Source organism: Podarcis pityusensis (genome assembly GCF_964106645.2).
Source record: "Podarcis pityusensis genome assembly, chromosome: 8".
Taxonomy (NCBI): Eukaryota; Metazoa; Chordata; class Lepidosauria; order Squamata; family Lacertidae; genus Podarcis; species Podarcis pityusensis.
Genome location: NC_138033.1, coordinates 48439920 through 48459299, shown reverse-complemented (window position 1 = coordinate 48459299; position 19380 = coordinate 48439920). Strand labels below are relative to the sequence as shown.

Below are 19380 nucleotides of genomic sequence, written 5' to 3'. Positions count from 1 at the left end.
GAGCTCAGCAGGCAAAGCTGAGGAGGCCTGTAATTGGACTCCACCTGCCTCTCCTCTCATTGCCTCTGCCTAAATCACTCCTCATCCTGTTTCCTGGCTCAGACACTTTCTGCTCCTCCTCCTGATTCCCCCTACCACCACCTTGGTGATAGCCCCTCCTAATCTCAGATTGCAATTGAGAAACAGGTTAACTAGTGGTTAAAGAAATGTGCTCTGCACATACCCAGAGGCATTTTCCTTGTTCTCAGTGGACATTTTTCTGGGCTGAGCTCTAGCATCCCAGACTCAAATTGGTGGTTACTCAAGAGGGTGTGAGGGCATAAGGCAGGGATGAGGAATATGTGGCCCTCCAAATGTTTCAGGATTCTAGCTCCCATCAGCCCCAGTCACACATAGTCAGTGGATAAAGGCAACGCAAGAAGGAGACAACAATACCAGGAGGTCCCCTAGTTCTAAAGTACAGTTGCAGCAAAATCAGCAATGGGCAAATATTTTCAATAAGCATCTGCAAATGGTTCAGGTAATTCCTTGATCTAAACCTCTAGTGTTTTGATACTTGTCCTATTCCTGTCACTTTATTTCGTTGCAATGGACTGTGATTAAAAGCAATAAAAACGACTTGGTTGCTTGCTTGTTTATACATTTATGCATACTGTGCCATCTTCCATGGTGCCTTGTAGGGTTGCACAGGCGGCGAGGCAGCTTCCCTGCTCCCACAGAGCTCACCACCTGAAACTGCAAGGAAACCTGCAGAGGTGGCGGCGGCGGTGGGCAGCTGCGCTTACTAGACCTCAATGAATTCTTATTGCTATTGTCGTCATCGTAGCCAATTGAGTCATAAACCTTCCTTGTTTTGCTGCATCACTGGGAAGGTCTGCCTCCACCATTTCCCAGCCCTAGAAGTCCCATAGAGTCCCATAGGGCTTACTCCCAAGTCAGAAGAAGGAGCAGTTCATCTTCCAAGGGCTGCAAGCGAGGATGAGGCTGACAACGGGCAAGGGGTGGGGCTTCTGGGCCTCCGTTGCTAGGGCTGGGGCCCGTTGCCAGGGGCGGGCGCGGCGGAGCCGGAACTCTCGCGAGGCCGGGGCGGCGGTTGCTCGGAGACGCGGCGACTCCGAGCCTGGGCAGCAGCCGGAGAGGGGACTCAGTCGCCACCATGGTGAGGCCGGAAGTGGGGCGCGCTTGCGATGAGGGGGCCCCGGGGGGCTCCCCCAAAACCGGGGCGGTGCTGGGGCTCCTGCCCGCCAAGAGGCCCCGACCCTCCACCCCGGAAGCGCGGGGGCTGGACATGCTCAGCGACAGACCGAACTCTGCACATGCTCAGGGGCACTCATTCCTTCGTCACTCTTCCTTACGCGTGCCAAGAGTAAGCCCTGATATAAGCCTTGAGCCCTGGTAAGCACTGCTCTCACCACCACCACCAACCCCTATTTTACAAGTGTGCCTCTTCAACGCCATGGAGCAATTGCACAGGCAAGTAGGTACAGGCAGCCAGAACCCATTTGTTCTTTGGAGAGAGGGAGGGATGCGTGGATCCCCTTCCTAGAGAAAACGGCACTTCATCATAGCCCAAAGGGGTTATGAGCATGAATTCACAGCCTCTTTCCTTCCTTTGGCTCCCCACTTCATCCATCACACTGAAGATGCTCTCTTCTCCTCTCTTGTCCTCTCCCCCACTACCACATTTGTTCAGGCTCCCAAAAAGAAAGGAGAAAAGAAAGGTGGCAAGAAGAAAGGTGCAAAAAGCCCTGTGGTGGATGCTGTCTCCCCGGAGGGCATGACCAAAGAGCAGGTGAGAAGGGGGTCACTTTGCAGTGGCAACAGAGAGGGTACATTCTTAAAAATGTGTGGATGGGAAATAGAAACTACAATGCAAAGTGGTTTCTTGCCAACAAGAGGGAAACCAATCTACCTAGAGTTATTTAGGGGACTCCATTTCCTAGCAACCCCACGATGATGGGAGTTGTAGTCCAGCAACACCCTGCAGGCCACCCATGTTTCCCACCCCTGGCCTGTATCACATTAGAGAATGGTCAAGGTGTCTCTCATTTTGGGGTGGAGTGATGTATGGGGTGCTTGGCCTACCCTCATTATCTCCAACCTTCCTGGCTAGGAGTAAGACCAAGTGTGAGTCATGCAGTCCTTCAGCTGGCTTGTTGCAGAGTCCATTCTTTCCATCCCTCTGACACTTCAGTACAGAACTGAGGACCAGCATTGGGAGAAGCCACTATTTTGCCAGGGGTCCATGTTGTTCCTTACTATACCCTTCTGCATTCCATAGGGTAGCAAAACTAGGCACCTCTTCAGTATAGCTAAGCTCACAGTTCCATTTTACAGTTTGGGTACAAGTATTGTGAGAATATTGCACAGGAACAGCCTTCACCATCCTGATGCCTTCCAGGTGTTTTGGGCTGCATCTCCCATTAACCCCAGCTAGCAAACCCATCAGTGTAGCTGATGGTTAATGACAACCAGCACATCTGGAAGGTACCAGGTTGGCAAAGACTGCCCTAAACATTCTAAGCTGATTTATCCACTTCCAGAGAGCAACAGACTCATGGAGCCAAGCTTCTCTCTAACCAGATAATTCATTCACCTATTTATCGTGCATTCTGAAATGAAACAGTTGCACCCTTTCTGGAATTAGCCATGCTTCCCATGCCAGTTCACAGGAAAGCCTTGGCTTGAAAAGAAAAAGAAAAAGCTTTGGAATTCACTGAGTCAGAAAAGTCACAATGCTAGTAGTGGCGATGGTGGGCTCCCAGTCCTTCCTCTCGGCTCCAGCCCGACTATTGGCTGACCCTCTTCTTGGCTTTGCAGCTGGAGGAACACATGGGCCGCATTCGGGAGGAGCTGGACCGTGAGCGGGAAGAACGCAACTACTTCCAGCTGGAGCGAGACAAGATCCACACCTTCTGGGAGATCACTCGGCGGCAGCTGGATGAGAAGAAAGCTGAACTGCGCAACAAGGACCGTGAGATGGAGGAAGCCGAAGAGCGTCACCAGGTGGAGATCAAGGTAAGAGCCTGTGGACTTCACAGATCACAGAATCGTAAGAGCTGGAAGGAATCCCAAGGGTTATATAGTCCAACCCCCTGCAGTGCAGGAATCACAGCTAAAGCATCCCTGACAGGTGAGTGATAAAAACATGAGCTGCTTTGTATGGAGTATGTATTTAAGTAAAATAAAACATTTCCCAGTGGTACTAACCCAACAACCTTTTACTAGGGACCTTTTGCCTGTGAAACATGCTCTCTGCAACCATTTACCCATGGTGCCTCCACTTGTGGTTGAGCAGCTAGATATTGGCTTGGCCAGCCCCACAATGTTGTGGATGGAAAGTGGGGAAATGGCTACGGCATTGGAAGGGTCTATTCTTTTGGCATAAAGACATAGAGGCTCACATGTTCCTGAATCTTCTTCAGTTCCTGGTACTTCATGAACTTGGAGCCACGGCGCTGCAGACAGAGTTGGTCACCAGCTTGGTTGGTCTGGCACCCCTGGCTGGGCACCTCAACCGACTTCCATCCCCTTCCCCTGAGTAGCCACAAGTGCCTCTCATTTACTCAGGCCTCTGCAAAAGAGAGTACCTTGGCCGATGAGGGCCAACGCCTGCCTCGTCTTCCTTTTGTCTCAGGTTTACAAGCAGAAGGTGAAGCACCTGCTGTACGAGCACCAGAACAACATCACAGAGCTGAAGGCAGAGAGCACAGTGTCTATGAAGCTGGCCCAGAAGGATCACCGGTCCCAGGAGATGGAGCTGCGGAAGGACATGCGCACCTTGAAGGTGGAGCTGAAGGAGCAGGAGCTGTCCAATGAGATGGTGGTGAAGAACCTTCGGCTGGTATGTCTGAAGTGATGCCGGACTTGGCTCTTGGGCTGGGCTCAGGCCAACTTTCGTTGAGTGCATGGTGTGCGGGTGGGAAGGAGAGGAGTGGTGGTTCTTAAACCTCAGTTGTTCCTCCAGAGCAAACCAGCCTTGGCTTTGCTTTTGAGCTAGGAGGAGTAGGCCTTTGTATTTGCAACATCTGTCACTAACCAGTATCATCATCTTGGCAGAAACAACAAGAAGACATAACACGATTGCGCAATGACTTTGAGAGGCAGGTGAAAGGTCAGTTCTGGGGCTCGCCACCAAAAACTGTGGGGTCTGGGTTCGGAAGGGAAGGCTATCTTTGTGCCCAGGCAAGGATCAGTGGGCCACAGTGTCACTTCATCCCTTGGGCGCCCTTTCTTGCACACATGCAGTGACAAGGGAGCTGCTTCCTTATGGCACAGTCTCACTCTTCTGGAAGGTGTATGTGTGTGACTTTGTAGCCATGGTGTGTAAGGCCCATCTCATGAGTCCGCCCTATGTTGTGTGTAATTGAGGCTAAGTAGCAGCTTGATAGGGAGCACAGATTTGCGTAGGGCCTGTCTTGCAGACCAGCTCCTGTCTGTTTTGCAGTCATTCCGAGGGAGGGGCCTGAGGCTTCCTTGAAATGCCACATGCATTATAAGGTGGAACTTGACAGCAGTTCTAAGCTCCTCATCAAATTAAATGTGTCAAAATAGCTAGGCACAGGAGTGCCATTTGCTAGGCCTTCTATGAATTCCATCTCTGCTGGGAGCTTTCTAGAAAGCCAGGCTCCATGGGCCCATCCTTTGCTCAGAGTTGTTTATATATAGTCTGAGCACTTCCAGTACCTTTGGGTGGCAACATTTTCCAGTCAGCCTAGAGTCTTGCTTCGCCCTCTTGTTGGAGCTGGAGAACACTTTGCCCCATCTCCTCTTCCACACAGCATAGAGAAACAGCCCACAGATAGAGGCATGCATAGCCTTGTCACTTTTTTGCCTAGTAGAGCACTCAGTCTGCCCTGGGTGCTGCTTCCCCAGAGATCGAGGCCAAGTATGAGAAGAAGATGCGGGTTCTACGCGACGAGCTAGACTTGCGCAGGAAGACTGAAATCCATGAGATTGAGGAGAGAAAGAATGGACAGATCAACACACTGATGAAGAATCACGAGAAGGCTTTCAGCGACATCAAGAACTACTACAACGATGTCACTCTTAATAACCTGGCACTTATCAACACCCTCAAGGTAAAAGACATGCACCACACGACACCATCCCCAAATCAGCCTGTTGCCAGATTCAGGTAGTGGAAGGTCAAAGTGGATGGTGTTCATTGGGCTTTCTGTGTTTTGTTTTTTGTTCTGCTTTGGCTGATTTCTGTACTGCCATTGCTTTAGAGCCACTACATGTTGCATTTGTTTGCTCTGCCATTGTGGATACCTTGAGCCCTGGAGCTCCTCTCTTGTGCATCTCACTATGGACCAACCCCTGTTGTAGTTGAAGGTCATGTGTTTCCCATTTGGGGAAACGAACCATTCTGGTTTGGGGAGAAAGTCTGTTTCTATATTTTATATGTCAACCGCAACCTTGTTTGTTTGGAAATTTGTTCTGTTCACTTCAGTGGGCCGGTCAAATGAGTCAAGGTGCAGCCTTGGTTATCCTCAGGTGATTCAGAGCTGTTGTTTCTCTTTGCCTTGGTGGTGGTGGGTCCCATGGGAGGTTTGAGGAAGCATGTTCCAGACAGGTGGTCAGGACTGGTGGGATGGGGCTTGCTGCCTGTTTTTGAGGACCTGAGGCACACACAGCCTCCTTTCTCTGTGTGTGTCTTGGAGTACAGGAGCAGATGGAGGAGATGAAGAAGAAGGAGGACCATCTGGAGAAGGAGATGGCTGAAGTGCTGCTGCAGAACAAAAAGCTGGTGGAGCCACTGCAACGAGCCCGTGAAGAGGTGGCAGAGCTGCAGAAGAAACTGGCGCACTATGAAAAGGACAAGGCCATGTTGCATGTGAGTCCCAGGGCTCTGCATTCACCTTTGCTTCCTGAGTGTCCTGGCCAATGAACTCTGGGTTACTTAGTAGGACTGACTCTCTGCTAGTTTGGTGTGAACAGCACTGGGCTATTTCTGCACCAGCCCACTTTCATGCCACAGATTTTTATTTCCACTTTTGGTAGCAGTTTGCATTGTCTCTATTCTCATGTGCCCTTTATTTCCAGAGTTTGGAAATTTGTACTGTGTGAAACAGGCACCACCCTTTCTGTGATGTCCTTCAGTGCTAACAGTGGTCATTTAGAATCTAGACAAATGTTACCGCTCCTTCCATTCTAGTTGTTGTCCAGCACTTTGCTTTTTATTTTTGTCAGTGTTTCAAGATGAGAGTTTCGTGATTTTACATGCAGCCACGTACTCACGACCAGAGATCTCTTTTTAGGTTTTGTTCCTTTTTGATGCTGCACACTCCACCAAAGTTGTTGGTGTGTCTGAATGCACAACAGTTTTGCCATAATCGAAAACAGACTCAACTACATTCAAAATACAACTGCAGAGCAATTGAGTTACTATGTGAAGAGGAAGGCAGGGGGCCATAAGGATCATGAAACATGCTGGAAGTTGGGGGCAAGAGACCCCCGAGCTGATGTTTCCAGGATGAGGGACTTGAATGATGCCCAGTCCCTGTGGAGCAGATAGAGGAACATAGTACTTTCCCACTCTTACAGTTTCTCCTTTGCACTGTCTGGTTTGGAGGTCAAAACCCATCAGTCCCTTCTGTGCCCTAGGAACTGTGTGTGGCTGCTTTAACCTCCTTCTCTTCCCTTTCCAGCACACACATGCCCGTTTGAAAGTCACCGAGAAGGAATTAAAGGATCTCCAGTGGGAACATGAAGTGCTGCAGCAAAGGTTCATCAGGGTAGGGATCAAGAATCACTGTTGTGCTGTGGCTGAACTTAGAGTTGGGAGAGGGTTGGATTTGATGGGTGGGCTGTGGGACAGGATGAAAAGTATGGGCCCATTTTCTGCAGATATCCAGTAGAGAGGTCTATATACCCACCCACCATCCATTGGGCCTTGAGAATTCTGTGGTCCTGGTTGTTTCTTGATGAGACCTTTAGAGCAGATGGACAAGTCTGAGCCAAAACTGCCTGCAATGGGCATTCCCTGTCATCTCCAAATTAGCTGTGTAATTTTTTTGTGGTTCTTTTGGATTGCTTGAGCAGCTGGACTTTGTGTTTGTCTGAACAGCGGCATGTCTACTGCTGGGCTGGTCTAGTCATCAGTATGACTTAAAGAAGTGGGGACTGCGATACTGGATAGGGGCAGCTCCCATCAGAGAGGGGGATGGAAGGGAGGGGCTCTCTTCAGTATAACTCATTAAGACATGGGGACAGGTTTGCGTGCCATTCAGCATTGATCTGAGACCTCATTAGCTGCCTTTGAAAACTGGCTGCAGTGGTCCTATCTTAATGAGGGGTCTCTTACTAACAAGAATTGGGTCAGGCTGCCTCCCATCCCTCCTCCCCCACAGATCCTTGCAAAGTGCATTGGGAGAGAAAGGAGGCCTTTCTGTCCCCAAAGGCATCATTCTCTTGCTCTCCTGAGGCTGCTTAAAGCCCATGGCCTACTCTGCCATGCCTTGCTGGGTGGTCGGTTTCTGTTCCTGAAATGGGGGAAAGAGGTTGCTGCAGATTCCTCAGTTCTCTGGCTCCTGAGGAGGAGGCAAGCAAGCGTGCTGGGGGCTTCTGTGGAGCTGCCCTCTATGACTGCTGCAAGGCCGGGGGTTGAAAACAGGGGCTTAACTCTTCCTGATAAAGGTCAGCATATGGGAGCACAGCAAGGCAGTGGGTGGGCATTTGCATGGCACACACACACATGCACACACACAAATGCACATATAGCACAATGCAAGAGGATGATTTTAACTGATAAAAACCTAATCACCACCAGCCCTGTCTTCCAGCTCCCACTGCCTTCCCTAACAGCCTGAGGGGCTGCCTCAGAGCTCTGCATTGCTCCTCCCTCTGTGACTCACTAAAGTCCCAACTTTTGGAATCATTGCAACATATTTTCATCTGTGTTGGTTTGTGACAGAGGGGGTGGGCAGCTGTTGTCATTGGGTAGCTGGCTTTTTATTTTTGGAAGAAGACTTTTACGCATGAATGTTAGGACTATAGGCAGTTGCCTAAATACACAGCCAGACCCTTGGTCCATGCAGCTCCGTCTTGTCTATGCACTGACTGGCAGTGGCTCTCAAGGCTTCACCTTTCCCAGCCCTCCCTGGAGATGTGCGGGATGCAACTTTGGACATTCTGTATGCCAAGCATGTGCTCCACCACTGATCTCCAGCCCTTTCCAATGTGCTCACAGTGGACAAGCAAAACACACCAAAACCCAAAGAGCCTTATTAACAGACAGAATACCTGGTTTAGGGGCTTCATGTAGCACCAGTCTGTGCCAAGGCTCAGAGCAGTGCTCTCTTTGACTCTGGGGTTGATGGTTGTCTGCACAGGTGCAGGACGAGCGAGATGACCTGTACCAGAAATTTACCAAAGCCATTAACGAGGTGCAGCAGAAAACTGGCTTTAAGAACTTGTTGCTGGAGCGGAAGCTTCTCGGCCTCTCCAACATCCTGGAGAAGAAGGAGGTGCAGCTCAACGAGGTCCTGGCTGCCACCAACCTTGATCCCGGTGCTCTCAGTGTGGTCACCCGCAAGCTGGAGGTACTGTGCTTCTAATCACCCTGGGGATTATAGAGAAAGTTTATAGATATTTTTCTAATACCCTTCAGTTAAACAAACAGCTCCCAAGCCAGATGAGAACAATTGGTCAGATTCCTTCTTGCTGGTGTTTCAGATGGCGTTTGTCCCTGGGTTTCATATTACCAAGATGGATTAGGCAAGATCTAGGTAAAACCTTGCAATGCACAGGAAAAAGGTGCACTGGCTAAAAGGGAGCTGCCAGGGACTCAAAGTGTGGGCAAGTGCAGGGAGCCATCCTATAATAAGAGACTCTGCCCAACCTGACAAGGGGAAGTTAGCTTTTCTCTGAGCACTCCCCCTCATTCAGGGGCAATTAATAAATGTAGCCTGCGCAGTATTTCAGAGGAGCTGCCCTTAGTTGTGCACAAGAGGCCCACAAGCATGAAAAGCCTTTGCCTCAGCCCTCCAAGCAATCAGAGCATGTACAGTAGTACCTCGGGTTACAAATGCTTTGGGTTACAAACTCTGCTAACCTGGAAGTAGTACCTTGGGTTGAGAACTTTGCCCCAGGATGAGAATGGAAATCACACGCCGGCGGCACAGCAGCAGCGGGAGGCCCCATTAGCGAAAGCGCGCCTCAGGTTAAGAACGGTTTTGGGTTAAGAACGGACCTCTGGAACGAATTTTCATAACCCAAGGTACCACTGTACCAACATTTCCATTTGCCAAGCAGGCTCTGAATGCACACACACACAACTGGCCTCTAGTTGCCGCGGGTTGACTAGAAGCTGCTGGGAGGTGTTTGTTTCCAGCAGCAGCTATATAAGTCAGTCACATGGGCAGTACCGTGGGCAGAAGGGACCCTCTCAGCAGTGACTGAACCAGTGGTGGGGTGAATTGCTCCACTGGGGAATGCTTTTCCTTCCTATCTGACCTGAGCCTCTTTGGTGCTTTCTTGGGACATAGAATGCACAAGCAGTCAGCAAGTGTCTGTTGTGCTTCTGGCTGTGAGAATACACTTGGCATGAGGGTGCTGTGCCTGGGGAAATCTGCAGGAGCCTGATTGAAAGGGGACGTTCCAGTGGTCAGAGACTTCGGTTTCTTTTCCCTCTGGCTGGTGGAGTTGGAAGAGATTCTACATGCAAATCTGCCGAACCTATGTGCCATTTATTCTGGTCCCAGAATCCGTTCAGTACACAGAGCACATATGCCCCTTTGCAGCATGAGAACTGTGCGAACTGAAGCGGCAATGTGCCCTTGGTGCCAGGGCGGTGTTTCCTGCTCTGCTGCTCAGTCTCCAGTGGAGATGGAAAGGGAGAGAGAAAATGAGCTCCTGGCTGCCTTCTCGGTTCCTTGCCTTCCTCCTCCTCTCCCTGCGGCCACTTGGAACTGTCAGTATCTTCTAGCCACACAAGCGTGGCTTGGGGACTGCTTGCCACACAACTTTCTCTCAACTCGTTCCACTCCACGGGGTTTCCCTGGTTGCAGATTTCCTAGCTGCCCGCTTTCTTTGCTATGGTTGGGTTCTCTCTAACAGCGCCCTGGTACACAGCAAGGCGATCTACGCTTTCAAAGCATTCCCCTGGCACATCAAGTTGTTTCTGGGGAGCAGGGGCTGCCCATCACACTGTCAGGGCCCCTCCTCTCTGTGTTTCCAGCCCAAGAGCCAAGGGAGGTTCTCCATCATAGGGACCTCTGTGGCCTTCTCACTCTTCAGGCTTCCTGTCCTGTCCAGTCTCTGAAATGCCTGATGGTATGGAAACAGAGTTATCTCCCATGACTTGGCCTGCCTGGGAAGGGGGCTTAGTTAGCGGCTTCCACATTCCAAGCACGGCTGGCGCCAGTAACTGGAGATTCTTCCCAGGGGCAGCTGCTCCTTCCACCAGGCCTCCCACATTCCTACCTTCAGCTGCTGCTTGCGCAGGAGGCACATCCACAGGGGATTCCCTGGGTATTGTAGCACCAGATCCTGTGCCAAATAGGGCAAAAAATGGCTTGGTGGCAGAAATGCCAGCCCACAGCTCTCATCTCCCATTACTGGCGGGCAGCGCGGATGAGCCTTAATTTGAGTCACAAAGAGGAAATTGTGCAGGGAGGCAAGAGGCGCATTAGCTCCTGTTTGTAGATGGAGTGCTCCACTGTGATTGCTATGCCAAGTATGGTATGCAGTACTGTATACAAAATTCAGCACCCATGAGAATCTCGGGTTTTACCTGATTTTGTAAAAGCAGGTTTCTAAACCTCATGGCCGTAGAGAGGCTTGGAAATACGTTGGCACTGCCTAATGAAATCACGGAAGCCAACCACAGACAGATTAGGACTTTCAGCATGCAGAATTTGGAGAAAGGAAAGAGCCAAGCACAAGACTGTGCTGCAGAAGGGCACCTAACTTTTCATAGGCCTGCCGTGGCCCATTAAGAAATGGCCAGAAGCTCTGGCTGGGCCTTGACTAGTCCCCTTGTGGGCCAGTTCACTTGCCTGATGTGTTAACACCTGAACAACCTTCCTTCACAGGATGTGCTGGATTCGAAAAACAATGCCATCAAGGATCTGCAGTATGAGCTAGCCAGAGTGTGCAAGGTAAGAGCTCCAGCTGAGGAGAACCCTGTAATTGTACTTGAATGTCTGTTGGAGCAAAATGTAGAGAGCAGGTCTCTTTAGACACAACCCAGGAAAGAAATATATTTTCCCTAGCAGTTGGCTTTTACTTATGCCTTGTTTGAAAGCCATTTATGCTAGCAGGAATTCACTGTCCTGTGGCAGTGAGTTCCATAGGTTAATGCTAAGAAGTGTGAATAAGTACTTCCTCTGTCATTTCTAATGCCCACTGCCTACCCATTTCAGTGAACAGCTGATGGGTTTGACAAGTGTTGTACTAGCCACTGCTCCATCTGACCTACCAAGTTGCATCATATTCACCTTCAGCCCCATTTTTCTAAGTTAACAAGTTTGTTCTAAGCATTTGTTCCTTGAAATGGTCTAGCCTGCAACCATTTTAGTTGGCCTTTTCCTGCTCTCTTGCATCCTTTTGGAGAAATATGGATGCAGCCGCGACTGCCATGGGTGCATTGGGTTGGCTATTACCCATAGACAAGAGAAGTTGCCTTAGGTGGCTGTGTTATGGCATGTGATGTTTGATCCCTCTCCTCAACCTGCAATTGCCTCCCACTGCAGGCCCACAATGACTTGTTGCGGACGTATGAGGCCAAGCTCACAGCCTTTGGGATCCCTTTGGACAATTTGGGCTTCAAGCCCCTGGAGACCTCCGTGATCGGCCACACGCTGGGCCAGGGCCCTGCTGGGTTTGTCTCAACCCCCACGTAGCACAGCCTGACATCATACTTTGGAATGCCTTCAGCCTAAGCCTTGTGTGCAAGCAAGCCTCTGTCCCGCTCCTGCTGTGGCCGTAGAGGGGACGGAGGGAGGGAGAGAGCAGCCCCCTGGAATGAGATTGTGTCTGCTCCAGCCCTCATTTGTATTAAAGAGGCCCTGTGGTGGGCTATTCAGTCTTCAGTCTCTGCAAAGCCTCCCTTTTTCTTTCCCACCCACGTCAAGGCAGAGCTTGCGGACTTGAAAAGCATCCTCCTCTTGATTAATGAGCCCCTGAACTACTTAATCCCACCTTATCTAGAGCCTCCAAAGTCCTCCACACCCATGTTGTGTCCACTCAAGCACCATCCAATGTGAGAACCTCTGAAGAGCCTGACTTCTGGATCCAAGCTAAAGGACTACCTAGTCCAGCATCCTGTTCCCCACAGTGGCCAAGCAGATACCTCTGGGAAGCCCACAATCAGGATGTGAGTGCAGCAGCCCTCTCCCCACTCATGTTCCCCAGCAACTGAGGGAGCCCTACCTAATCAGTAGAGCACACGTGTGTCAAGGACCCAGACACAATTCATGGCATCTCCAATTTAAAAGAAGAGGCTTACAAGTATCAGTCTTTAGATTACTCTCACATTTACTACGAGGCAGCTGCTCATGGCCAAGCCCCCAGCCTGAGGCTTGGGCCAGAGGTGGCCGTGGATGTAACCACAGCTCTCCATCCGCTGGACTGTGCCAGCTCTCTCAGAACAGGCACCCCGGTTTGCTGAAGCAGCCCCTCCTGCTGGCCGGTCTCCCACTAGCTTCCCCTGTAGGTGGTGTAGGAATAAGGGCTGAGCAGCAAGGGAATGTGCACTTTTTCTTCCTCTGTGATGGTGAAGACAATCTAAAGAGAGAGACAAGCAAGAGGATGTGTAAAGACAAGGGAGGGGGGAATAGCAGGAGGTTGGTAGTGCTCTTTGGTCTGAGATCCTTTCTTCGCTGCACTGGGCCTAGCCCATGAGAAGACATTTGTCAGGGGCACAAATGCCTGGTCCGGAGTGCCCAGTTCTGGCACACTTCTGGCTTTGTGCTCTTTCAGGGATGTCCCATAGCACAACATCTAGCTCTCCTACCAACCACCTAGGCCTCTTCCTGCAGGTTTCTGAGGGACTTCACGGCGTGCAGCCTTCATAATGTGAAGTTTATGCTGATTTCTCCCGTTTTCCAATGTTGTGCTTCTCCTGCCAAGAATTACATCCCTCAAAGGGCAGTGAGTGGTGGTCCCTGCCATCATCAGTCCTGTAGGAAGGAGCCTCCCCCCCCCCCAGTTGTGAGTTTCATCTGGGAACCAAACTTACTTCCACATAAGGGTAGAAGCTGCTGTATCCTTGTTGCTCCCAGTACTCCCTCGTCTCAAAGCGCAGCTTATAGGTGCCAGGTTTCAGCTCCCTGGGCATTGGGCTGTTTCTGTCCAAGCGCCCATCAGGGTTTGTCTTGCTGGAACGGAATAAATGAGGCTGAAACTGCAATGGCCCCAGCCCTACCGAGGGAGGGAGATTGTCCCCCTTCATCCCCTCCTACCTCCTCATGAGCTCTGCCCACGGACGTTGGGGATCCTCCAGCTTAGAGAAGTGCATGGCCAGGCCTTGGGCAGGGAGGCCGGTGAGCACGTTCAGTGCGTGGACAGTCAGGAAAGCGTGGTGGACCTCATCTGAACTAGCCACCTGGGATTCAGAATGGAGAGCCGGGTGGAGCAAAAGCCTCTGTATGAGTTCCTCCCCCTCCCAGTTTCCTAGGTCCATCGATTCCCAAAGGAAGATGTCCTTGCCACCCTCAGCAGCAGGCCCTTATTTTCCAAGCTCTTTCTTGCTGCCCTCAGCAGTTTTTCCTGTTTTTAAATGTTTGCTTTTTCTCCCAGGTGCTGTGTGCACGGGGGCTTTCTGTGAGGTGTTGCGGTTGTGGGGAGAGAGGGCGGACCCCACCCCACCCACTTCTCACCCATCCACCAGCTGTGTGTTCAAATACAAACTCTGCTGGCTCCTGGGTGAGAGGTTTTGTTGGGGGGAGGGTTAAAGACAAGATGCCCTCGGCAGACCCTGCTTGCTTGCTTGCTTGCTTGCTTGCTTGCTGCTGTCCACACTGCCCATTCATTTGCCCAAATTGTAGCCCTGCAGCTTGACATAGTGCCTGCCACTGTTTGTACAGAGAGGGCAGGTGAGCAAGTAATGAAGGTGCAGAGGAGGTTCAGGGGCAGTGAAGGTCAGCAGTGGTCCCCACTGGCTGTGTCAGGATGGGCCTGGGCAGGTGCCTTACAACACCAGCCTCTTGACAGAAGCCCTGCCTGACAAGTGCATTCCTCTGCTCTTCAGCATGGCAGAGCAGTACTCCTGGGTTTCAAACAGAGGTCCTTCCTAGCCCTATCTGGAGATGTTGGGGATGAACCTAAGAACACTGAGTTATGACCCCTCTCCACCCAGAAGGTGGGACTGAACAGTGGCAGCTCTCCTTCCTGCCCCATGTATTATTTCACTGCCTTCTTAAACATTTGATCCCTGGCCACAGAGTTCCTTTACTTTCTGGCACATGCCAGGAAACTCCCCAAGACAATCAAGAGTGTGGCATTCAACCTTCTTGTTTTTCTTGAGCTGCCAGAAATATACATTCCCACCCCCTTGCCAAGTTTCCCAATGAAACATCAAAGCAGGAAGGCTTTCCCTTCTCTTGGGCTGAGCCCACCCACCATCCTAGGATCTCTCACCACCTGGGGTCTCCCTCCTCCATCCCTCTGTGGTAGTTGGTTTCTCTCATCCATTCTGGGGCATTTCTGATGCAGCCCCTTCTAACTCCACTTCCTTCTTGCCTTCCACTGGCAGGCTGCCTGCCTGTCATGACTCAGCAGAAAGTCTTAACCCTTTTGGTGCCACGAGGGCAGGCTCAACCGGGTGCCCCCTGAAAACATGAGAAAGGGGCCCAATTCATTTCAGGGCAAGGGGGGAGGGTTCCATCTCCATCTCTACTCAGCCTGTAAAATATGCATTTGAAGTTCTTGGGACTTCTCACTGGAGTAAAATGCAGCAAGCATTTTGTGGGAGAATAGGCAATACTGTCATGCCTCAGCAAGAGCAAAAATGAAGATATAGGAGCAGTCACATGGTTACCCGGGAGTATTTGTGAGTTCCCAGTCCTTACTTGGATCACTGCTGTTGCTGTAGCGCTAAGACCTTCTCCTAAGCAGTCTGTAGCCTGCAGGATCAGAGTGTATTGGGGGGTTACCTGTAAACAAATAATTCCATTAGCATTTGGGCAAAGGGGATCAAAGCACCACATGGCAAAGCAGTGTTGTATAAGATCCTGAGAGCCCCACTGGCCAAGTAACTTGAGGAAACTTTAAACTCACTAGGGTACTTCCAGATACAGCAAACTGAAATGGGACACAGCTGTTATGCTAGACCAGGCACAGGCAAACTCGGCCCTCCAGATGTTTTGGGACTACAGTTCCCATCATCCCTGACCACTGGTCCTGCTAGCTAGGGATCATGGGAGTTGTAGACCAAAAACATCTGGAGGGCCAAGTTTGCCTATGCCTGTGGTAGACCACCCTTATTATTAGGAAAATGTGAAAAGAAAATGCTTAATTCTTGCAAACCATACCATTAAAGCACATGACTTCCCCCAAAGGATTTGGGCAAATGTAGTTTGCCCCTCACAGAGCTACAATTCCCAGCACCCTTGACAAACTTGCAGTTCCTAGGATTCTTTGGAGGAAGCCATGTGCTTTAAATGTGTACAGCTTATGTCCACTTCATCTTCTGTAGGGCAGCCCTCCAGATACTGGAAGGCGGCAGTCATGCTGTTCATCTGCTCCAGACTCAAAGCCTTCCCTCTTCTCTTTCAGAAATCCCTTGCAAGCCCCTCCCCATCCTGCTTGGTCCCCCCCCCCCCCAGCTGGCCTCTAATCCACCAGTGCCTTATGGCCCCGTGTTTCCACTAGGAGTAAAGCGCAGCAGCAGAGCCAAGGGTTGCCTCAAAGGGGAAATTTAGCATCATTAATCATGCCCTCTCCCTACACAGCCAGGACCCAGCCACTTACCGTTCTGTCAAGTCCTGGTTTGTTCAAGCTGATGACCCCTGTTTTATTATCAATGGCAAACATTTGGCTCTGTGGCTTTGTGGGGGTCTGGATAGCGAGGGAGTAGGTGATTACCCCATTGTAGGAATTCACAGCGTCATCCATGTCAGTGGCTGATACTTGTGTCACAAAGGTACCTGGGTGTGTGTGCCACAAAAGTCCAAAGTTCAGCTTCTGAAGTGCATCACACACATACCCGCAACATAGCCAGATCATCCCAGCTTGGAGGTCAAATTGACTCTGCCCCAGACAGCTCCAAAATTACCTCTTAGCCTCTGCAAACTGTGCAGCAGCTGGGTGCGATCTGCACTGCCCTTATGCCAGTCTGCAAGTTATGGTGGGCTCAGTAGTGACTGCCCAGGCCATACAGGTAGAAAGAAGCACAGTTAGGGGCCTGGGTTTTGCACACAATATTATACCCCCTCCCCCTGTGGGTTCTCCTTCCATAAAGAATGGGCAAAGGATATGGGCATTCAGAGGCAAATATTAGGGGTTTCCATACAGTCAGTTCGTTCATGCATGTGCAACCAGACAGACAGACACGTACCTGGCGGGGCTCCTTCTGCTACGGAGCCATGGAAGATGCTCTGGGTAAAACGGGGCTTGTTGTCATTCTGATCAAGCACCTTGATGACAATCTCTGTGCGGTTCCCCACAGGCTGCCCAGTTGCACTTACAGCGTGAAGAAAGAGCTGCAGAGCAAGCAGGGTAGCAATTGAGACACTCCCCAAATCTGCCTCTCACCCTCCCAGACACCTTCCCACAAGAGTGTAGAGCTGCCCTTCTCTTCACACCGAGAGCACCCAGGAATTTACATTAGGGGCTAAAAAGTATTTAGATACTGTATGCTGAGAATTCAAAAATGAAACTAATCTGAACTTTCTCCTCCTTCCCATAAATAATGGTTGCTAATACTATTGCTTCCCAGGGATTCCCCAAAAACTGACATAAAGCAGCAGCAAACATGTGATTTCCACTCTTTCCCTGCCCCATAACACGTAGCAGCCTTCCTCAGCCTGGTGCTCTCCAGCAGTTTTGAACTAAGAGTCCCATCAGCTCCAGCCAGCACAGCTATATGATGCTTGGGCTGATGGCAGCAGTAGTCCAAAGGATCTGGAAGGCACCAGGTTGGCAAAGGCAGTTTTAAGAAGTGCTGGGAGGTTCCAGGGTGGCAGAAGCTAGCACAAAGGGACTTACAATGTATTTGTCTTTGGTCTCTCTGTCCAATGGCATGGTCACCATCAGCCAGCCTGTCTCTCTTTCAAAGATGAAGATGCCTTGAGGAGGTCTGTCTGCACCAGTCCCAGTGACACTGTAGAAAGTCATGCCATCTTTACCTACCTGGTAGCAAATGAACATGTCAAAACTGAGAAGGTCTGTTTTCTTGTTGCCTCCCTCTATGCCTCCCTCAGAGGTAGAACACAGGGATTCTGAGCAGGTTCATAGGAGGAAAAGAAGTCCTCCAAGCATAGTGGTTCTGAGCTGTTCAAGGCACATGAAGAGAAAGAGGCAGTTGCCCTCTCTGTCTATACCTGCAGCAGACGCTTGGGGTAGGGACCGATACCATTCTCCATGACCAATATTGGAGGCAGAAGTTGCAAATCCCTTTTCTGCCTCTTCAGATCAAGTCTGGATTCTGGAAAGGTCAGCACGTCTGCCCAAGCAAATAGGAAGGAGACCTACAAGGGGGAAAGAGAGTTGCATTATTTTTTTTAAAACCCTCATTCAGAGCCCAATCCCATGGCATCTTCTATGTGAAGACAAGTTTGGCACTCCTTAAGATTTGTAGGGATCTCGGGACAGGACAGTGCTGGACCTTAGGATTCCATCCTGGAACATGTGAAAGAAGACACATCCCAGAATCTGGACACACCTCTATGTCAAGAGTATCTTCCTTCTATCTTAAATGTCAGTATTGGGTTTGCATTATTGTTATTTACCTGAAGTCCTTTCACTTCATCTATGGACTTGCCGCAGGTAGCAACCAGTCTGTTTTGCAGCCTCTATTGAGCAGTAGTTAAGGGCTGAGCTGATGAGAGTGGAGATGGGCCAAGAGGCCTTGCCACAGCTCCCACACCCATGGCCACCATCTTGTTGACCCCTTGGGCTAGCCTTATTTGTGTTATCTGATCCCTCTGCAAGGCTAGATGCTTTGCAGCCCATGGAAGATTCAAGGTCCCTGTTTACAGTTTAAAGGTTGGTGCTCCCTGGTGGTTGTTTTTAAAGGAAATGCATGTTTGCTGATTCAACATTAGTTTGGAACACTGGCAACTGCTCTTATCTTCTCGAAACCTATTTGCTTTGAACAACTATGCTGCCAGTAGAGTACAGTGTAGAGAGACACAAGCCCAATATTATGAAACCTTCCTCAGCCCAGTAACATTCCCATGCTCACTCGGTGGTCACATCTCCCCCACACTCTGTTCATGCTCCTCTTCATCTTTATCCCCACACCCCAGCTCTTCCACAAGGCCATGGCAACACAGCTGGGGGACAGCACCTGTACTTTGCATGCAGGAATTCCCAGATTCAAACCCAGCCGCTGCCATCCTTAAGGATTTCTGGTTTCAGCAGCACAGCAAAATCACTGCCTGGGGCCTTGGGGAATTGCTACTAATAAACACTAGTTGGACGAAGAGCCTGGCCTGCTGTGATAAAATTGGTTCATGTGTTGGTACCTCTTCTGCACCTACAAAACCCTTAACCCAGCCCCTCCACCATTAATGCCAAGAAGATCCTTCTACAACACCAAAGATACTTGCCCCGCTTTGCTTGCTCTTTGGAGGACAATCCTACCTGAGAGTGAAGAACCAGGAAGAGCAGGAGGCTGACCCTAAAGAAGCACATTGTCCTGCTTCAGCTCTTGCTCCTTGCCTTCTGCAACACTCTGGCAAAGGGATGGCAACCCAGGTGACTAAGCTAGAGCAAAGTCTGCCTGGCAAGTCCCTTTGGGGGAAGGGTTAAGGGCAAATGGGCAGGCCTGGGGTATTTTGACACACCACATGGAAGCAGGCCACGGTTGATTCAGCATGTGGGACCAAGTGAAGGGCGTGTGCTTGTGCCCTAGGAAGATATCTTGCAGGTGGCACTGCCCTCCATTGTGCAAGTCTCATTTATTCTGGCAGGGTAAGGGTTCATTCGGGAGCAGGTATTCTCAGGACTTGACCCTCTGAAGCTCTTTCGAATATCAGAGCTCAGTTTTATGGCTTTCCCCCCTTTGTTTTGATTCAGAGCAGAAATTTGCAATAAAACATGGAGCGGAGGAGGGTGTTGTTATGAAAACAGAGGAAGCCACTTTCCTTGTGCAGAAACAGAGGAGGATCTGTCCACTCCGCCTTTCACAGTAGCAGGAGAGTGCCATGCCTAGTCCTGACCTTGTGGCATACATAGATTCCTCAGAAGGCAAACCAGGTGCTTCACAGG

General features: G+C 50.4%; 2 protein-coding genes and 1 long non-coding RNA gene across 7 annotated transcripts; 1 reads left to right on the top strand and 2 right to left on the bottom strand.

Moving 5' to 3' along the window:
• Positions 1–623: 623 nt before the first annotated feature.
• Positions 624–1144, bottom strand: LOC308483740. The gene is made up of 2 exons (XR_013989770.1): positions 1017–1144; positions 624–966 (listed from the first exon to the last, which is right to left on the bottom strand). It is a non-coding gene; the product is annotated as an uncharacterized lncRNA (long non-coding RNA).
• On the top strand, positions 1066–12038 carry DRC4 (dynein regulatory complex subunit 4). 4 transcript variants are annotated; one of them, XM_081017829.1, is made up of 11 exons: positions 1066–1159; positions 1694–1792; positions 2821–3018; positions 3638–3844; positions 4060–4114; positions 4876–5081; positions 5672–5839; positions 6654–6740; positions 8337–8546; positions 11040–11105; positions 11700–12038. In XM_081017829.1, the coding sequence occupies exons 1-11, from the start codon at positions 1157–1159 to the stop codon at positions 11847–11849; spliced, it is 1449 nt and encodes a 482-aa protein (XP_080873955.1). In that variant the 5' UTR covers positions 1066–1156; the 3' UTR covers positions 11850–12038. The 4 variants fall into 4 exon arrangements, with proteins under 4 accessions (XP_080873955.1, XP_080873957.1, XP_080873956.1 ...); XM_081017831.1 differs by lacking the exon at positions 1066–1159 and adding an exon at positions 1170–1395; XM_081017830.1 differs by lacking the exon at positions 1066–1159 and adding an exon at positions 1170–1473.
• A 427-nt stretch (positions 12039–12465) lies between these two features.
• LOC308483699 (cadherin-1-like) lies at positions 12466–18879 on the bottom strand. 2 transcript variants are annotated; one of them, XM_081017849.1, is made up of 9 exons: positions 18754–18878; positions 17490–17636; positions 17155–17298; positions 16505–16649; positions 15919–16094; positions 15018–15101; positions 13410–13552; positions 13187–13325; positions 12466–12732 (listed from the first exon to the last, which is right to left on the bottom strand). In XM_081017849.1, exons 1-9 carry the CDS (start codon positions 18802–18804, stop codon positions 12646–12648), a joined length of 1116 nt encoding a protein of 371 aa, XP_080873975.1. In that variant the 5' UTR covers positions 18805–18878; the 3' UTR covers positions 12466–12645. The 2 variants fall into 2 exon arrangements, with proteins under 2 accessions (XP_080873975.1, XP_080873976.1); XM_081017850.1 differs by lacking the exon at positions 13187–13325 and having other exon boundaries at positions 18754–18879.
• Between the last annotated feature and the right edge of the window lie 501 nt (positions 18880–19380).

Bases quoted from the DNA above. Each gene is read 5' to 3' on its own strand.
- DRC4 (XM_081017829.1), top strand. The intron at 3,019-3,637 runs GTAAGAGCCTGT...CTTTTGTCTCAG, and splicing joins GTCACCAGGTGGAGATCAAG to GTTTACAAGCAGAAGGTGAA. The intron at 5,082-5,671 runs GTAAAAGACATG...CTTGGAGTACAG, and splicing joins CACTTATCAACACCCTCAAG to GAGCAGATGGAGGAGATGAA.
- LOC308483699 (XM_081017849.1), bottom strand. From the start codon at position 18,804: ATGTGCTTCTTTAGGGTCAGCCTCCTGCTCTTCCTGGTTCTTCACTCT. The intron at 17,299-17,489 runs GTATAGACAGAG...ATTTGCTACCAG, and splicing joins ACCCCAAGCGTCTGCTGCAG to GTAGGTAAAGATGGCATGAC. The intron at 16,095-16,504 runs GTACGTGTCTGT...ACACACACCCAG, and splicing joins AGCAGAAGGAGCCCCGCCAG to GTACCTTTGTGACACAAGTA.